Source organism: Melospiza georgiana, chromosome 16 (genome assembly GCF_028018845.1).
Source record: "Melospiza georgiana isolate bMelGeo1 chromosome 16, bMelGeo1.pri, whole genome shotgun sequence".
Lineage (NCBI taxonomy): Eukaryota > Metazoa > Chordata > Aves > Passeriformes > Passerellidae > Melospiza > Melospiza georgiana.
This window is the reverse complement of record NC_080445.1, coordinates 2811876-2831413: the sequence shown is the minus strand read 5'-3', so window position 1 is coordinate 2831413 and position 19538 is coordinate 2811876. Positions and strand designations below refer to the sequence as shown.

Below are 19538 nucleotides of genomic sequence, written 5' to 3'. Positions count from 1 at the left end.
TGATCCAAACCTGCACCCCTCCAGTGCAGTGCACTGAGCCTGTCCTCTCTTGAACACCATAAATACTGGCAGAACTCCAGAAAGACAAGAACCGTGTTGGTGCAGCACCCTGAGGCACCAGCACAGATTTCCCAGAGCAGCTGTGGCTGCCCCATCCCTGGAAGAGTTCAGTGCCGGGCTGGATGGAGCTCTGAGCAGCCTGGTCTAGTGCAAGGTGTCCCTGCCCATGGCAAGGGCTGGAATGAGATGATGTTTAAGGTCTCTTCAACCAAACCATCCTGGGATTCTCTAATTCTATAATTCTGACAGCTAAATGCAATCAGTTACCAGTTAACTGCCATGTATTAAAACATACCTAAAAAGCTGCCTGGGAAGTACTACAGGCTTATGCACACAAACCTCTTGCTAATCTGGAAAAGGTGGGTTTTTTCCAAGTTCATAAAGAAAATACTTCCAAGATCTCTTGGAATTTCAAAATACATCATTGCAAATACATTTGAAGAAAATTCTGATGTAGAACCACATTTTCTTTCAGTCAAGAATCACATGTATCATCAGGAGAGGTTTCAAAGAGGCTGATGCCTAATATAATCTCAGGTACCAGAAAAAAAAAAAGTCTTTACAAGAGTATGGAAAAGTGTATTTATTGTCCTACTCTGTACTGGAACAAGTTGACTTCTCTTTGGAGATGTTTGGTGTTGCCACAGTGCAGAAGTCAGAGTTCTTGTTTTTTGTTCTGCCTCACATTCTTGCTGTCCTGCACATGGGCTGGGCTTGTTTGAATCTGCTTTTATTCTCAGTTTCCTGGAGGGATTTGCAAAAGATTTACTGTAAGGAAACAATAGGAAATTTTGTTCTTTGCCTGGTAGAGCCACAGAATCCTTATGTGATAATGCAAAGCTTGATTTGTTATGACACAATATTAACATTGATGGAACTTTGACAAAAGAAGTTTCCTTTTGAAATTGACAACTTTTGCACAAATGAAGCAGAGGGAAAAGGCAGAATATTGAAGGTTTAATGAAATTGCAGATTGAAAGACACTGGTTTTAGGGGAAGAAAGAACTCAAAAAATAAACATAACAAGAAGCCTAAACCCCTGAAGTTCTCTTAGAAATGTGGATGCTGGAAGAAAAGATTTGAATCAATAGCAGTTAAAATTTTGAGCAGCTTTTTCCACAGTCTGGCTGTTGACTTGTCTTCAGCTGTCTTTAGAGAACTCTGATGGAGAACACGAGCTGCTGCTTGGTACAGTTACTCTTTGGCCTCTAAAATCCCTAAGGCTGTAGGAGATGCTGAGAGAAGGGAGCTGCAAAGCTGAATTCAGTGCACTGCTGGACAGCAAGGGTATTTCTAAAGCCTCTTTTTTGAGGTAGCCTCAAGCACCATCTTCCATGTCTTGAGCAGACAAGACCAGCTTGTAAACCAGTTGGATGGCATGTATCTGTTGTCACAGATGTTAACTGGTTTATACTGGTCAGTGGTGCCTCTGTCTCAGAGCATCAATGCTTTGAGTCTCAGGGCTCCAGTGAGTGGCAGAATGTCTTTAAATACTTTTATTTTGCATTTAATACATCACCTACATTTCCCCAAACATACAGCTTTTAAATATGCAGAGAAACGATCCATTGTGGGCAAACACTCAGGAGCAGCTCTATTTTCTGTCATCTCTGAGTGCCCTCTAGGGGTGATGGAGATCCCAAAGTCCTTAAAATTAAGCACCTGGAGTGCACCCCAAAGTGAGAGAGAAACTGTTCATTTGGCTTCCTTTAAAGTTGTATATGTGGTATTTTCTGGGGCCCCCAACGTGGGGAGGAACAAAAGTGATGAATCTGACTCCATGTTCTTAGAAGGCTAAGGTAGTATTTTATGATCTATATTATATTATATTAAAGAATGCTATACTATGCTATACTAAAGAATAGAGAAAAGATACAGATAGAAGGCTAAAAGATAATAATGAAAAACTTGTAACTCTCTCCAGAGCCCTGATACAGCTGGACAGTGATTGGTCATTAAATCAAGATAATTCACATGTGAATAAACAGTCTCCAACCACATTCCAAAGCAGCAAAACACAGGATAAGTGATTCAGATAATTATTGTTTCCATTTTTCTCTGAGGCTTCTCAGCTTCCCAGGAGCAAAATCCTGGCAAAGGGATTTTTCAGAAAATATGAGGGTGACATGTGTGGAACCATTTGTGTCCCCCCCAGTGGCGTTTCCACAACGATAGACCCGTTCTGGGACATCAGTTTGGATCTGCCAGGCTCCTCCACCCCCTTCTGGCCGCTGAGTCCGGGCAGCGATGGCAGCGTGGTCAACGGGGAAAGCCACGTGTCGGGCACCACCACCCTCACAGACTGCTTGAGAAGGTACTGACTGATTCAAATATGGATATTGATCTGGCACTGATATCCAACTGTGGCAGACAAAAACTCTCTAACGGTTTAAAGTTAGAAAGTATTTGTTTATGGTGGGATAGCTCCCAAATACACACTGCGATTTACAGGTGATTCCAGAGTCCTTTTGTCTATACAAGTATTGAATACCCAAAATAGAAATGCATATTCTTAACTTTGGTACATCCCATTCCCAGTATGGATATTCATCTAGTACTGGTATCCAACTGTGACAGACAAAAACTCTCTAACAGTTTAAAGTTAGAAAGTGTGTGTTAATTGTGGGATAGCTCCCAAATACACACCACAATTTACAGGTGATTCCAGAGTCCTTTTGTCTATACAAGTATTGAATACCCAAAATACAAATGCATATTCATAACTTTGGTAGATCCCATTCCCAGTATGGATACTGATCTAGTACCAATATCCAAAAACTCTCTAACGATTTAAAGTTAGAAAGTGTTTGTTTATTGTGGGATAGCTCCCAAATACACACCACAATTTACAGCTGATTACAGAGTCCTTTTATCTATGCAAGTATTGAATACCCAAAATACAAATCCATATTCATAACTTTGGTACACCCCATTCCCCACTTCATATAGTAATTAGGTCAAAAGCTATTAAGCATGCACAGTTTGCTCCTTGAACTGGGTTGGTGGTCCCTTTAATGGGGAGGGGTCCCAAAATGAGGAAGTAAATGAAGTCTTCCTCGTTCTGACCTTTCTACCTTTTCAATGCAAATATGACAAATGAATCCTTGGAAGAACTCCCATTCCCCATCTTCAGTTGGTTTCAGAACAGAGGAGGCCACAATTGTCTTATGTTCCTAAAAACTAAAATGGTTGATTTACTTTTTGAAAATCTAAACTTGGGGGAAAGGACTGAGAAAGAAAAGTCCATGGTCCTGGCCTTTCTGTGCTGAGTTTCTGGAAAAGAGGGATTTTGCTTTAGTTTGTAGTGAGAACACTGAGGTAGTCCATTTTCTGTGAGCACTTCCCTGTTCCCTAATGATTTCTTCCCATGACTCCTTTGAGCAGTTCTGTCTGAAAATTTTGAAAGAGATTTTTGTCAACAAAGGTTTTTTAGAAGGGTATCTGTATTTTCAAAAGAACTTTGTGTTTACAGGCCTTTCCATCTCAGAGCTTTGATCCCAGCCCTGGAGGGCTACAAGGTAGGATGGTGTGTTGCAGAAGAGTGTCTTCCATATCAATGTTTTTGGGTTTGAAAACAAAAGATCTTTCTTTGCTTTCTGTATGAAAATGAGCTGCTCTGCTGTAGGAGATGAACTGACACTGAGCTCCTTTCTCAGCAACTGATTCACTTCAGTGCAAGTCAGAGCAATGATCCATGTCACATTTGGATATCTGAGCCATGGCACTTTACATTATTCTGGTTTGATTGCAGGTTTTTCCAAAATTACATAAAACCCACTGACTCTTGTCTCTTGTGGTGCCAGTGACCCACAAGTGAAAGCGTTTCCAGCACATGTCAAAAACCATCTGATTGTTTTGTGCATTCCTTTGCTTTTCAATATTTTTTTAGGTTTACAAGGCCAGAACATCTAGGAAGCAGTGCCAAAATCAAATGTAGTGGTTGCCATAGCTACCAAGAATCTACCAAACAACTCACTATGAAGAAGTTACCCATTGTGGCCTGTTTTCATCTCAAAGTAAGTTCACAGGGGGCCAACAGAGCAGAGGATGTGATTTCCTCTCTGAGAGGATGAGCTGAATTCCTGGACATGTCTTCTGGCTTTCACTGACTAAACTTTTATTATATAAAAAATTATAAAGAACATCTTGCCTTGCCAGCTAGGTTTTCTATTAAGATAGTGTTACATTATCTCTGATGTAGCCTTGCAGTGTGTCTGGGGGAGCTTAACCAGCTTGAATCTAGAGACAGAATGGAAGGCTGGTCCAAAAGCTGAACCAGCACAGAAACCAATCTCCAGTTACACCCCTTCATCCTACATGGTACAATTTTTACACTTTCACTGAAAGATTGCCACTGTATTGAAGGAAAAGCATGGAAAAGTTCTGAGGTAAATCAAGGTGAATGTGCTCCACTCCTTTCCTATACTTAGTTCAGTATTTGTCTTATTCCAAATGACTGAAGATTTTTTGGGAAATAAATTACTTTTCCTAAGTAATTGTGTTGTCCTGTCTATGCAAAATGCAAATTTCATTTTGGGTGTTAACACAAGAGAGAAACACAAAAGATAAGAATTACAGAAATCTCAGCTTTTCACATCTGGATCTGTTGCTAGGGAATTGTTACAGCATCACAATTGGAAAATAATTAACTTGAAGTGTAAATAGAGAAAAATTTCTGAGAAATGGAGAGGGAAGCTGCCTTTATATGGAAACTCATTCATCTCTTTCTGGTATTTGTTCCTGATCCAATTTGATGTTCAGTGAAGGAGATGAGGAGAGGGTGGTGGGTATTGCAGACCCCTTTTGGCTGAGGCACAAGGCTTTTTTTGTTAGTATATTCCATTTTTTGCCTTAATTTGAATGGGCATTACTGTGTAGGCTTGACTCCTGTCACTTGAGATGATGGGATGGATGGATTCAGAGTGTGAATCTGAAGGCAAACTCTGTTATCACCAGTTCTGTGAGCCAGGGTAGGCAGCAGCCATGGGCTTGAATAGCCCTGGTGCAAATGAACACTGCTTTGGGTAAAGGCTCTGTGTGCTCTCCTTGTTTAATATATCTTTTCTGTGATGTCAGGTGGGAATAGGTTTGTATGCATACATATCAAGGTAAATAATCTAATTAATACTGTGTTAACATTGAGCCCACAAATGGTGGGTTTTTTTCCTGCTAGAAATGTGTTGTTATTTACATGGACATTCCCACAGAGCTGGTAGGAAAACTCTGGGGCTGTCCCTGTATAGTGACTGCTAATGTGCTTTCATGTTATTGTTTCTAAGCTTAGGACATTTATAAAAGAGATAAAATTTACCCTTTCTCTAAAGAAGAAACCTCTTGCCTTTGCCTGCAGCGGTTTGAACACTCAGCCAAACTGAGGCGGAAGATCACTACGTATGTCTCGTTTCCCCTGGAGCTGGACATGACACCTTTCATGGCTTCCAGGTGGGTTCCCAGCCCAGAACACCCCACAGAGCTGGGCAGAACTGGTTCTCAATTCACACACGTGCAGCACAAAACAAGGAGCATTCCTGAGGGTACAGAACAGTGTCTGTGGTGGCACTTCTGCCATGAGCTTCTCTGTGGAAGATGTAGCTTCTCTAAACCCATTTTTAGATAAACTGTTCAGTTTCATGTGCCTGAAAAGGATTTATATTTAAACATTCTGGTGAGGTTCTTTAATTAATGTGTGTTATGTTTCTGGTTGCCTGTTCAATTTATAGACCCAGATCCATCCTGCCTTCAGATCCCTGCTTTGGTCCCATCCCCTCCCTGCCCACCCACCTGCCATCCTGTGCAGTTGGCCAGAACAGAGCCAGCCTAAGCCCTAACCAGTATTCCTGAAGTTATAAAAATCCTCCCTTTTTATTCCTGCACATAAGCAAATCTGGGGGTTTTTGTTTAGTACCTTCACCTTCTGTTTAGAGAATGCTGCAAGAAGCAAAAACATAGTCCAGATTAAAATAGGAACAGCAAGACTTCTGCCACCTCCCAGGTTTGTGGAAGACGTGGCATTTATATAAATGCACCTTTATGAAAGGAGTTTAATCAGCTTAATTAAAAAGTATTTGTCAGACATTCATGCAAATATGCAAGAGGATATTCAGATTTAAATTATATCTGAAGCAGTGCAGAAAGCCCCAAACCATGGTATCTCTTAACAGAGAGACTCTGTTTGATGCTGAAATTTTACTTACAATTTCAAGCTTTGCCTGTACTCCTTATTACCCAGGAAAGAAAGTAGATGCTTCTACCAAGAGGGAAAGAAGAGCCCTGAAGCTCTGTTAAATACTGTTATATTAAGAATATATGGTTTATTCCAATATATTCCTGAGACTTCCTTGTTCCTCTCTGGTGAATTCTCCCTGGATTGAACAGGCTCTGCTGATGAAAGGTATCCAGCATAATGAAATAGAGATGGGATAATCAGCAGGCATAACTCAGTACTCTGAATTTCACCAGCTAGGAAATCAACAGCATAATCCTATTGCTGCTGTCAAAACACAAAATGAATTCAGAAGTCAGAGCCAAGATGATTGACCCATTACAAGATAAAGGACTGATGTAATTAGATAATTTCCCGGGTTTCAAATACAAATCTTTTCTTAACCTGTTTTGAAGCTTTTTGGATAAAACATTTGACGTAAGCAGATGTGTGTTTGCAGCACTGGAGCCTTGACCAGGAGGAGAAATGGTGTTTGTGATGTAGCACTGCTGTGAGAGCAAATAAAGCATCTTTAGCATCCTAATCAGCCCTTTGCTGCTCAGCTGGAATAAGGACCTGGATTCAGAAAACAGGCTGTGTGTCATGTCAGAGCAATTTCCTGGGTTTGGGGAGCCACTGCTTTAAGTGACTGGATTTTTGTGTGTGTGTGTGTTGCAGTAAAGAGAGCAGAATGAACGGGCAGTACCAGCAGCCGACGGATAGTCTAAACAATGATAATAAGTAAGTGGTACATTCCATGCCTCCTGTTGTGAAAGGTATTGCCTTCTAGAAGGAGATAGTGTTGCTTTATACCCTGCAGTGCCAGTGCATTTCCATATCTGACAGCACAGTAAGTCTGGAATGTTGCAAAGCAAAGCTTCACTCACTGCAGTTCTGCCCTTCTGTTCCAGAGCTGAGGGTGAGACCCTCCAATGGTCTGTGGGCAAAATGAAATGCTGTGGTCACAATGTTTGTTACAAGGGATGGGTGTTGCCTTGAAATATTCCTCTTCCTATTGCAATGGCAAAGGGAGTTCCAGAAGACCAAAGAAAGTAATTAGAACACTGACACTCAAAGTCAGGAGCAGGTGATCCCAGTAATCCTGGGGTCTCCTGGGCAGATATTGATTCCAGTCAGAATAAATGATGGACTGGTGTGGGCCTTGCTTAAGAATGTAAAGGGGGTGTAATTGAAACGAATAGAAATGGTCACACAAACCTTACCTCTTCAGTTAAATAACATTACAATTTTCATTGCTGCTGTTGTGTATTTAAATTCAAGGCACTTGATTTGCCACTAAAGGTTTCACTAAGAAACTGGAATCACACAAATATGTAAAACCAAACTAACCAGGTGTTAGTGCAGGTGTCACCATGCAGGTGGTGTGTGGGCCTACAGCTTGAATCATTAGATGTAGGGCTAGAAAAGGTCTGAAGGTAACACAGCTGATCACTTTTGTGGTTTGCACATGCCTTAACTTGGAGAAATTGTTGAAAATTAGGCAGATTTAGGTAATGAGAGCAGAGACTTCTCCTCAGGGATCTGGGTGCCTGGGAAGGGCTGGGGCAATGTCAGAAGGCTCCAGCTGGGACTGAAGTGTGCTGTCCATCCCAGCTGGATTCAAGGGCTCCCCTAGAGAGGGTGGCTCTAAATCAGTGGCTCTGTAGGCAGTCAGTGAATAGGTGCCTTGTTGTGGCGCCGCTGTGTCAGAGAGTTCTGTGAATTTTCAACTTGAGTAGGACAATATCAAGTGAGATTAGAGAGGTTATTTTACCATTATTCAGTTGTGCTTGTATCACACACAAAGTGTGAGGGCAGCGTTTTAAGAAAGAGTTAAAGAGAGTGGAAAATGCTTGAAAAAGAGCCACTAGTGTATTTAAGACTGGAAACAAAATCTTACCTTAGAACAAAAGAGCTAAAGACTTCATTCTTGCACTTTTAAAAAAAGAGAAGGAAAAAACATGAGAGCAACTTGCTTATCAGTATCTTTTTTGGAACAGAGGTAGACCTGCAAGTTTTCAGGCAAATGCACAGCAGCATCTGAGAGCTGGAAGTTGAGGCTGAATATATTCAGTATTTCAAAATAAGTACAGGCTTTGCAGATTAAGGGCAGTTAATCAGTTCAGCAGTTTATCATTAGAAATATCTAAGATTACCTCCTTCCCATACCTCAGATGCATTTTTTCTGGTTCACTAGAGTAAATCAGGGAAGTAGAAGGTCAGACTGGGTAATCAGTGTTCCTCTTCAGGAATGCACCAATATTGATCTACTTTAGAAGCAAATTTGGTAGCCAGTATTGGTAAAGCTGACAGTGATCACCAAACTGGAGAGTTGCAAAAATAGCAAGACAGGAAAAGAGAAATTTTTCTTTTTTCCCTGGGCAAGGCCACCCTCTTCCCATCTAGTGTTAGAGCTGCTGTTTTATGGTGGATCAGATCCTTTACCATTACTATGTGTGCTTATGAACAAAAGTTTCTGCCTGTCTGAAATGTCTGTTCTTTCCCCCTTTGGATGCACATATTGATGGTCTGTTTCCTGTCCCAGGTATTCCTTGTTTGCAGTAGTTAATCACCAGGGAACCTTGGAGAGTGGGCACTATACCAGCTTCATCAGGCAGCACAAGGACCAGTGGTTCAAGTGTGATGATGCCATTATCACCAAGGCAAGCATTAAGGATGTGCTAGACAGTGAAGGGTAAGTGGTGCCCTGGGAAGGGGAAAAGAAGGCAAACTTTCACCTTTGTTGGGTTTTCCTTACTTAAAAAAACCCTTTTAAATCATAGAGAAGGATAATTTCTCTCTTGAATATCCCCTGTAATGCTCAGTGCTTCAGCATGGAGGCTGCACAGTTACATTTATCCATGATTGCTTTATAACCCTGGATGTGCTGAAGGAAAGGAAGGGGAAGGACAAGGGACATCAGGTGACTGCAATGTCTGGAACTGCTGCTCATGTCCAAACTCCTGCTCATGGAAGGGATTCTGAAAACCAAAGTGATGTGATCTCCCAGTGCAGGAGCAGTGCTTACCTCTGACACAATCCAGTCTGTGCCTGCAGAACCTTTGGATTATGATGAATGTAAAAGATTGGAAGAAAAGCCATGAAGGAAGTGCTGTGACCCAGAATAGCAAAGCTCTATGGGAGGCAGGTAGAGAACATGAGCTGTTCCTTAGCTCATGGCTTTAAATTAATCTCAGATTGACATTATGGCTTCTGATATTTATATTACACAAGCTTTGGGAGGACAGAGCAGTATTTTTCAAGGAAGCACCGTGGTGTTCCTTATTTGAGGGAAGCACTGGGGACTGGTGTATGTTCCAAGAAAAAAGCAACTTAAAATCTGAAGTCTTCATTTTGCATTTTCCACTGTGGACTTGGTACTGCAGAGATAAGTCTTTACCATTCTTGTTTTAATTATTCATGACATTTTCAAGGATTGCTGCAGGCACAATGTTCAGGTTGTAATTTTTTTAATAGATTTTCCCCGTTTTTCCTTTTTTTAAACTTCAATCGGGAAGTAAAAACAGAAATCTATAATACCTGAATTTTAGTGTTAAATGACTTGACAGGGAACTTCTGCTTTGAGGTGAGCAGAGAAATGAGTTTGTTGTAATTCAGTAACACATGCCTGGTGCTCAGGTGGGGTTATGCCCATGGAAGAACCTGCCAGAGGCAAGGAGGAGAGGATGTACAACACAGCTATTGCCCATAAAGGCTGGTTGGAGCTTTGATGCATTTCCCTGGTTCAGATAAAGGCTGACACTTTAGCTCTGCATCTCATGAGGGAATCCACAGGGCTTGGATGGAATTGTAACAATTGGAACGTCTCAGAAGTGCTCTGAGGCTGTGTCAGGGTGGGTAAGGGTTGTGTGGAGATCAGTCCCCTTGTTCTGTGTGGCTGCTGAGGGGCTGGGCTCCCTGCTGTACCAGTACACACACAGCAATTAGGGTCAGGAAGAACTTCATCCTTTAAAACACAAGATTTGAGTGCAGATTGACACATCAGATACTTGACTGGGACATGAGTGTTCACCCACATGGCTTCTGCTTCACTTTGCTTCTGTTCCAGTAAATGGGAGCAGTTTGCAGTAATCCTGGTCTGATCTCTGGTAGTGTGACTCTGAAGCAACAGCTGTACCTTAAAGCACTTTTATTTTGTGCCACATCAGTGTTAAATGGTTGCTGCCTGTCTGAGCACCAACAGAATCCAATCCTCCAGAGTTTTCAGGTGCTGAGTAGATTTTACAAGGTTCGACTCTTTCATAGAATCATAGAATGGCTTGGCTAAGAAAAGACCTTAAATCTCGTCTCATTCCAACCCCCTGCCATGGACAGGGACACCTTTCACTATCCCAGATTGCTCCAAGCCCTGTCCCTGGCCTTGAACACTTCCAGGGATGGGGCACCCATGGGATTCCTCTTTGATGTACAGCTGTTCAGTTCCCTGAGTTGCTGGTAAAATTATGTCAGCTGGCTTCCCCCCTTCTCATCCCTGGAATCGCCTCAAATTGAAAAGAAAACCAAAATTAACAGCCCTCATGTCTTATGGTTGCATCAATGGAAACTCATCTGCTTTGGCACAGAACTGCCACTGTCCCTCTGCTCTCTTGCAGATATTTGCTGTTCTATCACAAACAGTTCCTGGAGTATGAATAGCCTTATCCAGCAGCTTGTCAGATGTAAACAAGGAAGAAACAACTCAAGCCTTCTGAATCGACACACAAACCTACCTGAAATGAAAAGACCCATTACAAACCAACTCGCACTGAGCTGTAACAGGACCTACTTGACACTGACTCACAGCCTGGAGAGTGAGAAATGAACAATGTCCAACGTGTGTGCAGTCCCACGAGGACAGAAAGGGGGAAAAGAGGCTGCAGTCAGTCACTTAACAGAGGAAATATAAAATGAAAGGAATGCTCTGGGTGGGGGAAATGGGAGCAGAGGAGTCCGGGCACTGGTACATCTCCTGTGTTCCTCCAAAAATGTGTGTGGGAAGGCAAAGGATTCTACCCTCATCTCCATAAAGCATCTTCTCCATTTGGTGCTTCAGCTCCAACGACCAATCATATAACAGTTAAAATTAAAAATCCAAACCCATTTTTTTATGCATATGGGTCTGAAAGCAGTAGAGTGGAGGAGGAGGGGATGAGACAACTAAAGGACTTTGCAAGTATCTTTTTATTTGTGAATTTTAGTTATTAAATAAATACAGTATGAAACTATTAGGCTCTTTTTTTTCCAACAACCATAAAAGAAATCCTGGATTGTGGGACTGAAGCTGCAGTACTCAGACAGGTTTTCAAGCATGCCTGCTTGCACAGGTAATGTTCAATGCCATCGGACTGCTCATCCAAAAGCATCAGCACAGATTCTGTTGTTTGAGCCCTTTTTTGTTTTGTTTTCTATAAATAGCTATTTTCTTAATTTTTTTCCTTTTATTCCCTTTTTTCACGAGAATGAAATTCATAAATGCAACCATCAGTAAAAATGAATGAATTGGTGTGTTTATACTGTAAGAGTGGTCTTGATTCTTTTTGGTTTTGTTTTGTTGTTTTTTTTTTTAATCTTGTGAATAAGTTTGAATTTCTCAAAAGCGCTTATTTTGTTGTTGCTGGTTTTGGTTTGGTTTTTTATCCCTCCTGCTGCTTTCCAAAAGTGGATTTACATATATCTGACACTTGAGAGAACCTCAGTGGTGAAAAATGTACCATCTGTTGGGAATGGTCGCTGCTGGGGCAGCTTTGAGCAATGGATCTGCTGCTATTGAGCCCTTCTGCAGTGCTCTAAGTAAACAACACATTTTCCTGGTATGTGCTAGGCTGGTATTGGTTCCTTGTATCCTCCCACATGGATTAACTCTTCACGGGCTCTTCTCCTCTAGCAGTGGCACAGTCTGTGTGTTGGTGTTCTCAGCTCTGGGGCCTTTCCTCCCCTTCTGTCTTGTGGGGAGGCACCAGCAGGAGCTGCTCGTGCTGGATCTCACTCTCAGGAGCTTGTGCAGGGGGTGGAATTGCAGCCTGGGAGAGGAAACCTTCAGAACAGAGCTAAGAGCAAAACCAGCTTTGTTCTCCAGTGTGGAGAGGGTGAAGTGTCAGCTGGGCACTCTGTGAATTGGTGTCACACCAAATGTCACAGAATGGTTTGGGTTGGATTTTCAGCATCATCTTGTTCCAGCCCCTTCCACATTCCCGGGTTGCTCCAAGCCCCATCCAGCCTGGCCTTGGACACTTCCAGGGATCCAGGGGCAGCCACAGCTGCTCTGATCTTTAATCTCTGAATAAATCCCCTGCCAGGCATTCCCCAGCTTTGCCAGTGTGGGAAGGCAGGGAGGGATCGAAGCCTTTAGGAATGAGGTACAGGTGTCTCACACAGTCTGATAAACAGCAAAATAAGGGAATTGTGTTTGGGTTTTAAGTTACCATCTTACAGGAGCAGCTGAACAGGTGGAATTCTTCTGATTTGCACACAGACTGGAACGGTACGAGGAGGTTTTGTACATCGGTGACAGGGCACGGAGGAGGGAAGGACAAATGGAACATCCCGAGCCAGACGCAGGAGCTGGGTGTGGTGCGGGGGTGCCCGCACTGCCGAGACCGTCGCGTTCCTGCCTGTGTAACAATTTAATTCCCCTTTGTGCTCGGTGCCGCCCGCTCTGAGCCGAGCATTCCTGAGCGGGAGCCGCAGGAGAGCGGCCCCTCCTTCCCAGGGCGAGCCCGGCCCCGTGGCTGCGCTCCGCGCTGGTTAATAATGCAGCAGCAGCAGCCAGCCCTGCCATGCCCAGCGCTGCTGCTGCTGCATCCCGGCCCGAGCGGGACTGCCACCCCGCGGCAAACGCCGAGGAGGATGAGGATGAGGATGGGCATGAGGATGGTTCCAGCGCTGCCTTCGCTTTGTCGCTCTGAGCCTTTGGCTGCCCTTTTAATGAATTCTGTTTTGCACAGCACACGCTCAGCCGGCGGAGCTGCTGCAGCCGGCTTTGTTACAGCCTTTAGGAACAAATTGTTTGGGGCCGAGGCAGCCGTATAAATCACCCTTAATTTTTCCTCCCCGCCCATCTGGTGGAGAGGCTCCTGCTCTGTGCGGCTGCACCGGCGCAGATGGTTCTCGGGGGGAGCTTTCAAGGCTCTCTTTCTGGTTTCAAAAGCAGAATTCTTAGGGTATTAAAAGGTCTTTTATTCTTTTCTTACCCCCTTCTCCCCCCTGCCAGCCCACCCCCCGTGTCCCTGCCCCAATCACACCAGGTTCTGTTTCCAGCAGCAGTAAATCCACGCCGGTTCCGAGAGGAGGGGACAGCATTTTCCCTCTTCCTATAAAAATGGAAGAGCAGCTGCTGGCGTATGAGCAGCCCTACCCCTCCTGCTGCTTTCTCTCTCACACAACCCTCTCTTCCCCTCCATCCCTTCAGCCCTGCAGCTCCTGCACTGAATCATTCCCGGGAGGTTCCTCTGGAACTCCCTCAGCATCGCCTGCAGGAAAACGCTGGAGCAGCCTAAGGGAGGGTGAGGCAAAGGCTCCCTGGTGTGCTGACAGCCAGCACCGACAGCTCCGCATCCAGGGGAGCACTTTGGGCTTGATTTGTTTATTTTGAGGTACATTTTCTATCGGCACAGCTGGGTCTGTTGGGAGGAGGCATTTGCAGAAATGACTGGAAACAAAGAGTGGTGCAGCCGTGCAGGCTCACGGTGGGGTGTGTTCTGTTACCTGCCAGCAGTGAACACGACTCTACAGAGGACACAAAAATAGCCAGAAAGTGCTTTTAGCTCCATTTTCATGTCCCTCAGCCTCTGGAGTAGAGATAAAGCTTTGCCTGATGCTGGTGCCTGATGGAAAAAGCAGAAATGTGAGAATTGGTTAAACCCTGGGCAGGAGATCCTGCTCAGAATCAGTGCCCTTAATTCCCAATGGGGTTGGACCCATCCCATCTGGAATTACTGTGTCCTGTTCATGGTGTCCCTCTGACACTGGAACTGATGTCTCCAGGTATGCTCTTTCAGAGCTGCTGTAAAATGCCCAAATCCCCTGATTCCTCTTGGTTCTGCAGCTAAGGGTGTTTGTTATTTTCCTGCTAATTTGTTCAAGTTGCTCTCCGTTACCTTTTCTGTGCTGATAATTGTAGTTCTATTCCCACAAGGAGGGGATGGTGAGGGATGCTCCCCTCCTGTGTCTGGGCAGGACTTGGCTTCTGCTGAGAGTTTTCCCCAATTTTTGGGACACCACACGGTGACAGGAGGAGCAGCCCTGTCCCATCCTGGCTTTGCCTGGGTGTGAGGTGGGTGACCTCCTGAGGCAGCTGGGGCTCCTGGTGCCACACAGGGTGAGCTCCTGCTCTCATAGCACAGGCATGGCCCTAAAATCCTTCTCATTTGAATAATTGATACCTCTTGATCCTTCAGGGATGCCCTAATTGCAGCAGTGGTGGCATGTGTTCACTAATTCTATCCTGTTTTTAAATAAGGTTCTGAATCTCTGTGCAAATGCCATGGCCAGGGGTTCCTGGAGGTGGCACCTGAAGGTCTGTAGGGCACCAGAGCTGGCCTGGATCCAGGTGTTCCCCTGCTGGAAGGGGCAGCCTGGGGAGGCCCTGGCTGATGCTGCTGAGGGTTTTCCTTCTCCTGAATTCCCTGTCCCTGCTGGGAAGTTTGGGCAGAGGGGGCACAGAGCTGGGGGCATTGGTGCCAGGGGAGGATGTGCTGGTGCTGCCCCAAGGTAAGTGCAAAACCTGCTTTCCAAGGGGTGCATATATTGAATTACATTTATTCTTTCAAGTTTAAAGCTCTAGTTTAAGACAGTGGAAGGGATGAGCTCCTACCAGGAGTGATTCTTTGCAAAAAAAAAAAAAAAATCTTACAGTCTCTTTTAGTGGAAATGAGAACTTCAAATTACACGTTGAAACCCCTATTTTTCTGTGATAGCTTTCAAAGCCAGGTTAGATAAAAAAAAAAATTCTCTCAAAGCAGCTTTATCTCCAGCTGATTCCTCACTTTTACCAGCTCTTCAGAATAACCCAGGTCAGATATACATAAATCCAGTTTTGTAGAAAGTTCTCAGCCTTGGATGAATTTTCATATTTAAACCCAGTTCCATTGAGGGTTTTGGTGCCTGTCCCAGCTCCTCATGTGCAGCATCATGTCCTGGTCCTGAGGCAAAGCCTCACCATCACCCATGGCAGTGCTGGGAATTGGCACTGGAGCTTCCCACACTGGCTCCTTATCAATTTCACCAGTAAATCCTTGGACCCAATTCCACATTTCAGAGGTTTACAGCTGTGCTGAACATTGTTCTGATTGATGAAGGAATCTGCAGGCAGGGAGAGGAGAGGAGAGCAGGGATCCTTTGCAGGGATGCTGGTGTGGAACCAGGATGAAAAGCCCCCATGAGATGTCTCCAAGGGCTGGGATGCACCCAGGTCAAGCTGGAGGATGAAGTCAGATGCTGCCACATGGGAAGTGACTTCTTTCACTGGGAGTGCACAAGAAAAATGGGAATTTGTTTTCCTGAGTGGAAGCAAACAGCTCTGTGCAGCCTCCAGCCCTGTGTCCTGCAGCCTGGGCTGGGCAGAGGCTGTGCCAGGCAACAGAGGGTGAAGCAGCTTTGGTTTGGTGGCACAGAGAGCATCCTCCCACTGTGATCCCGTGCTGGAACCCCTCTGTGCTCACACCATGGGTGTTTTCTCCTGGGCAGGAGAGCAGATGATTTTGAAGTGGCCGTCCTCAGGGCTGGGCAGGGCCCCGGCGCTGCCCGTGCTGCAGATCCCGGAGAAGGAGGGAGCAGCCCTGTCCCCAGGGTGGCCGGAGCTGCTGGGGCACGGTTTGGTCTCTTGCACAGCAGAGCCGTGTCCAGGGAAGCAGAAGCCACAGGTTTCCACTGGCTCTGGGATTCTGATGCTGGTGAATCCCTCAGCAACGCTGGCGGCTTCCACCAGCCCATCTGCAAATAAATGCATCAGCCGAGGGGCCCAGGAGCAGCTCTCACCTGGGAATGCTCTGGAGTGAAAAGCTGCTCCTGGACCTGGAGAGGACACCCAGCTCCCAGCATGGACTCACTGCACCACCAGGAACACCCAGAGAATCTCTCCAGACCTGGTGGCTTATCTTAAAGATCACCCTCTGATCCCTGTGTCCTTCAGCAAAGCAGACAGGAATGGCCTGAGGGACAGTCCCTGGAGTGACTCCAGGTGTCACATTGGCTCATGGGCTTTTCCTCAGTGATTTTTGACATTGATGGCTTTGAGGTGGGTGCATGTAAACATAGGTGTGTGTGATGTGTGTGCAGAAACAGGTAAGTAGGCATTATTTTCTTTGGAAAGGCAGGAGAGAAGAAAAGGAGGAAGAATAAAACCACCTTTTCCATGGTGAATTGTTCCACAGTATCCTTTCTCCTGTTCTCCCTGACACAAGGACTTGTGAAGCCCCTCTGGCTGCAGAACTAAAACTGGGTATTTATGGGGTTTTTGTGGGACAGATGCTCGTTTTGGAAGAGGGTTGGGTTGTTTTCAGGCGTTCATTTTGGAAGGGGGTTGGCTTTTGTCCCCTCACCCTCTGGATGGAGGCTGGAGATTTGCTGCCCGTGGAGCAGCTCCAAGAGGGAATCTGTGCCTGGGGAGGGAGTGACTGAAGGGTCAGGGTGGAGAATCGGGCACAGGGCTCCAGTCCTGCTCCTCTCCCAGGCTCATCCTCATTATCTTTGCTTTTTCTCTCTCCCTTTAGGAAATAGCTCTGCCCAAGCCTGCCCCCCAGTCTCCCCCTGTCCCGGTGTCACCCACCTTTGGCGGGGTCCTCCCGGCAGTGGCAGGGGGCGGCGCTGGGCTGGCAGTGTCCCGGCTCTCCCCTCCTGCGCAGGTGGCTCCAGCCCAGGAGCAGGGAGCAGCCCAGGCTGGCGAGGCACAGCCCGAGCAGCAGCCACAGCGCCAGCCACGGCTCCTGCTCCGCGCACGGCTCCGGCTCCAGCACGGCCGCGGGCGTGGCTGGGCAGGACAGACAGACAGGACACCTCAGACCCCTCTGCGGAGCCTTTCTGGCAGGGAAGGAGCTGCCAGCGCTGTGCCCTGCGCTGGGAAGGGGTCTGGGAGCAGCTCCGTGTCCCCTCTGCCCGCTGGTGCTTCTCCATGGTGAGGTGGAGGAGATCCCTTCCCATGCCCCTTTCACACCCTCCCACATCTTCAGGGGGTGTAGGACCCCAACCCCAGTGTAGGACTTGGGGATCTTGGGGCTCTACCTGTCCCCTCTTTCTGCCCCTCCCTGGGGCAGCTCAGCCGGGTGGGACCCAGGGCTGCCAACTCCCCCCTGCCCTGGGAGCTGCCCAGGCTGTGAGCACCAGGGAAAGGCCAGGGTGGGATGGAGGAAATGGGAAATGGGCCCTGGCTGCTTTCCCCAGCCCCAGTTCCAGGACAAGGGGGGGTTCTGGTGCCCCTTGCCCAACTCACGCTCGCAGGACGGGGCGCATTCCCGGGGGTGCTGCCCGCACACCGAGCTGCACCTGATGCAGCTCTTCACCAGATCATCGTAGTAAAACCCAGGTCTGTTGTTGCAGTCCATGGACTCTGGGGAAGGAGAGAGGAGGGGAGTGAGATGATCACGGTGTCCTCAGCACATCCATCCCACCCCCATGCACGGCAGGACGAGCCCAGCTCCTGCTCTGGCAGCTCAGGGGGGTCCTGCCTGCAGCCCCAGCACTGACAGCATCTGTGGGGCTGCCAGGGGAACAGACCCGGGATTTGGGCTGGAGAGCTGGGGAAAGGCCCCTGCTGGCAGCCGAGGGGAGGGGATGGTCTCAGCCAGCCTGGGCTCACCTGGGGGCTCCTGGCTGCTGCTGCTGCTGCCCTGGGGCTTGCACAGCGCCTTGGGACACACCAAAACCTGCCTCGGGATGCCAGGAATGGCATCTCCTGTCCTCAAGGAGGAGATGTTCACCTGTGGCTGCTGAGTGAGCCCTGGAGGGGTGAAGCCACCTCAGCCTGTGGCTCCAGGAAGGGTGCTGGCACAGGGCTGGGCACCAGAGTTCATTTGTCCCTTGTCCTCCTCCCCAGGTGTTTTCAGGCCCTGTCCCAGGCTGGGGGTTTGTCATTATCCACATCCCTGCCTTTGGAGGGTGGAATGGGGCATTCCCCAGTAGGGAACAGGAGTGCAGGTGCAGCCTGGTGACCCCAGAAGGGAGCAGAGCTGCAGCCCCTGGTCCTGCCAGCCCCAGCCCATCCCTGGGGAGCTGCCACATCCCGCTGTGCATTTGGCCTGAGCTGGCTCTGAGCCTGCCCTGGGGCTCATCCCAGGCTCTGCTCCTCCCTCCCAGCCCGGCCCCATCCCTGGCTCTCCCATGCAGGGTGGCCCAGACTCACCACACACAGCATCACACTTCCTGGCCAGGGACTGCCCGCAGGCCAGGCTGCAGGGGATGCACTGCGAAACGAGGGTGTCCCAGTACTGCTGGTCAGTGCAGTTCCTCATGGCATCCTGCCCCGCTCGTGGCCCATCCATGGCTGCAGGAGAGACACAGGTGGGTGTGGGGGGGTCACCGTGGGGAGCTCTGCAGCCACTTTGTCCCCTTGTGGGGCTGGGACCCTGCGGGGGGATCCTGGCTGTGCCTCAGCCTCTCTGGGCCCAGGCTTGAGCAGGAGCACACGGCCCAATCTGCTGTTCAGGCTCTGTGTGTGTCCTGTGCCAGTGCCAGGGGACACACACAGAGCCCACCCTGGCCTGGAGGTGCCCCTGAGCTGTGCCCTGGGGGTCTGGGGGTCCCTGCACCTGCCAGAGGAGCGCTGGGGACTATTGCTGTCCTTACAGGCTTTTCTGAAAGTACCAGAACCACCACCTTGTGTGTCATTGCTGCCCTTTCTCTTGGGTGTTCTGGTGTCATAGTGAAACCAGGCTGATGAATAAGAAATGTCAGAGCAGAAGGAGGGAAATCTCCCCAGGAGACTTCAGGCACCAGTTTAAGCAGTGCCAGCTGGAGGTGGACGTGCTCTTGTCCCTGTCAGGGGTTCTTGTCCCATCCTCTGCTGCCCCAGTGCTCCCAGTGCCATTGTGCACTGGATGTGATGCCAGAGGCACAGGAGCAGCTCTCAGCAGCACAAAAACCACCCAGACCTCACATTTAGAGGAATTGGCTGGCTGATGACAGCCCCTGGGCTGTGCCACACGCAGGGGCTGCAGCTGCAGGAAGCTCAAACCCAGCAGAGGGGGCAGTGCTGGCCATGAGCCCTTTGCAGCCTCAGAGGGCTCCCGAGAGCCCCATCCCTGCCTGAGCCCTCCTGGAGCTGCAGCTCTTTCCTGCAGGCTGG

The 19538-nt window shown here is 47.5% G+C and overlaps 2 protein-coding genes across 3 annotated transcripts in view; one reads left to right on the top strand and one right to left on the bottom strand.

Moving 5' to 3' along the window:
- Window positions 1-11781, top strand: part of USP22 (ubiquitin specific peptidase 22) — an 88864-nt gene extending 77083 nt beyond the window's left edge. For both annotated transcript variants that reach the window (XM_058035201.1, XM_058035200.1), the window contains 6 exons: window positions 2216-2374; window positions 3950-4076; window positions 5411-5502; window positions 6941-7003; window positions 8808-8957; window positions 10876-11781. In XM_058035201.1, the coding sequence (XP_057891184.1) occupies window positions 2216-2374; window positions 3950-4076; window positions 5411-5502; window positions 6941-7003; window positions 8808-8957; window positions 10876-10918 (634 nt within the window). In that variant the 3' untranslated portion in view covers window positions 10919-11781. The remainder of the gene's footprint in view (window positions 1-2215; window positions 2375-3949; window positions 4077-5410; window positions 5503-6940; window positions 7004-8807; window positions 8958-10875) is intronic.
- A 4136-nt stretch (window positions 11782-15917) lies between these two features.
- Window positions 15918-18735, bottom strand: TNFRSF13B (TNF receptor superfamily member 13B). The gene is made up of 4 exons (XM_058035897.1): window positions 18597-18735; window positions 17688-17804; window positions 17028-17228; window positions 15918-16192 (listed from the first exon to the last, which is right to left on the bottom strand). Exons 1-4 carry the CDS (start codon window positions 18733-18735, stop codon window positions 15918-15920), a joined length of 732 nt encoding a protein of 243 aa, XP_057891880.1.
- Between the last annotated feature and the right edge of the window lie 803 nt (window positions 18736-19538).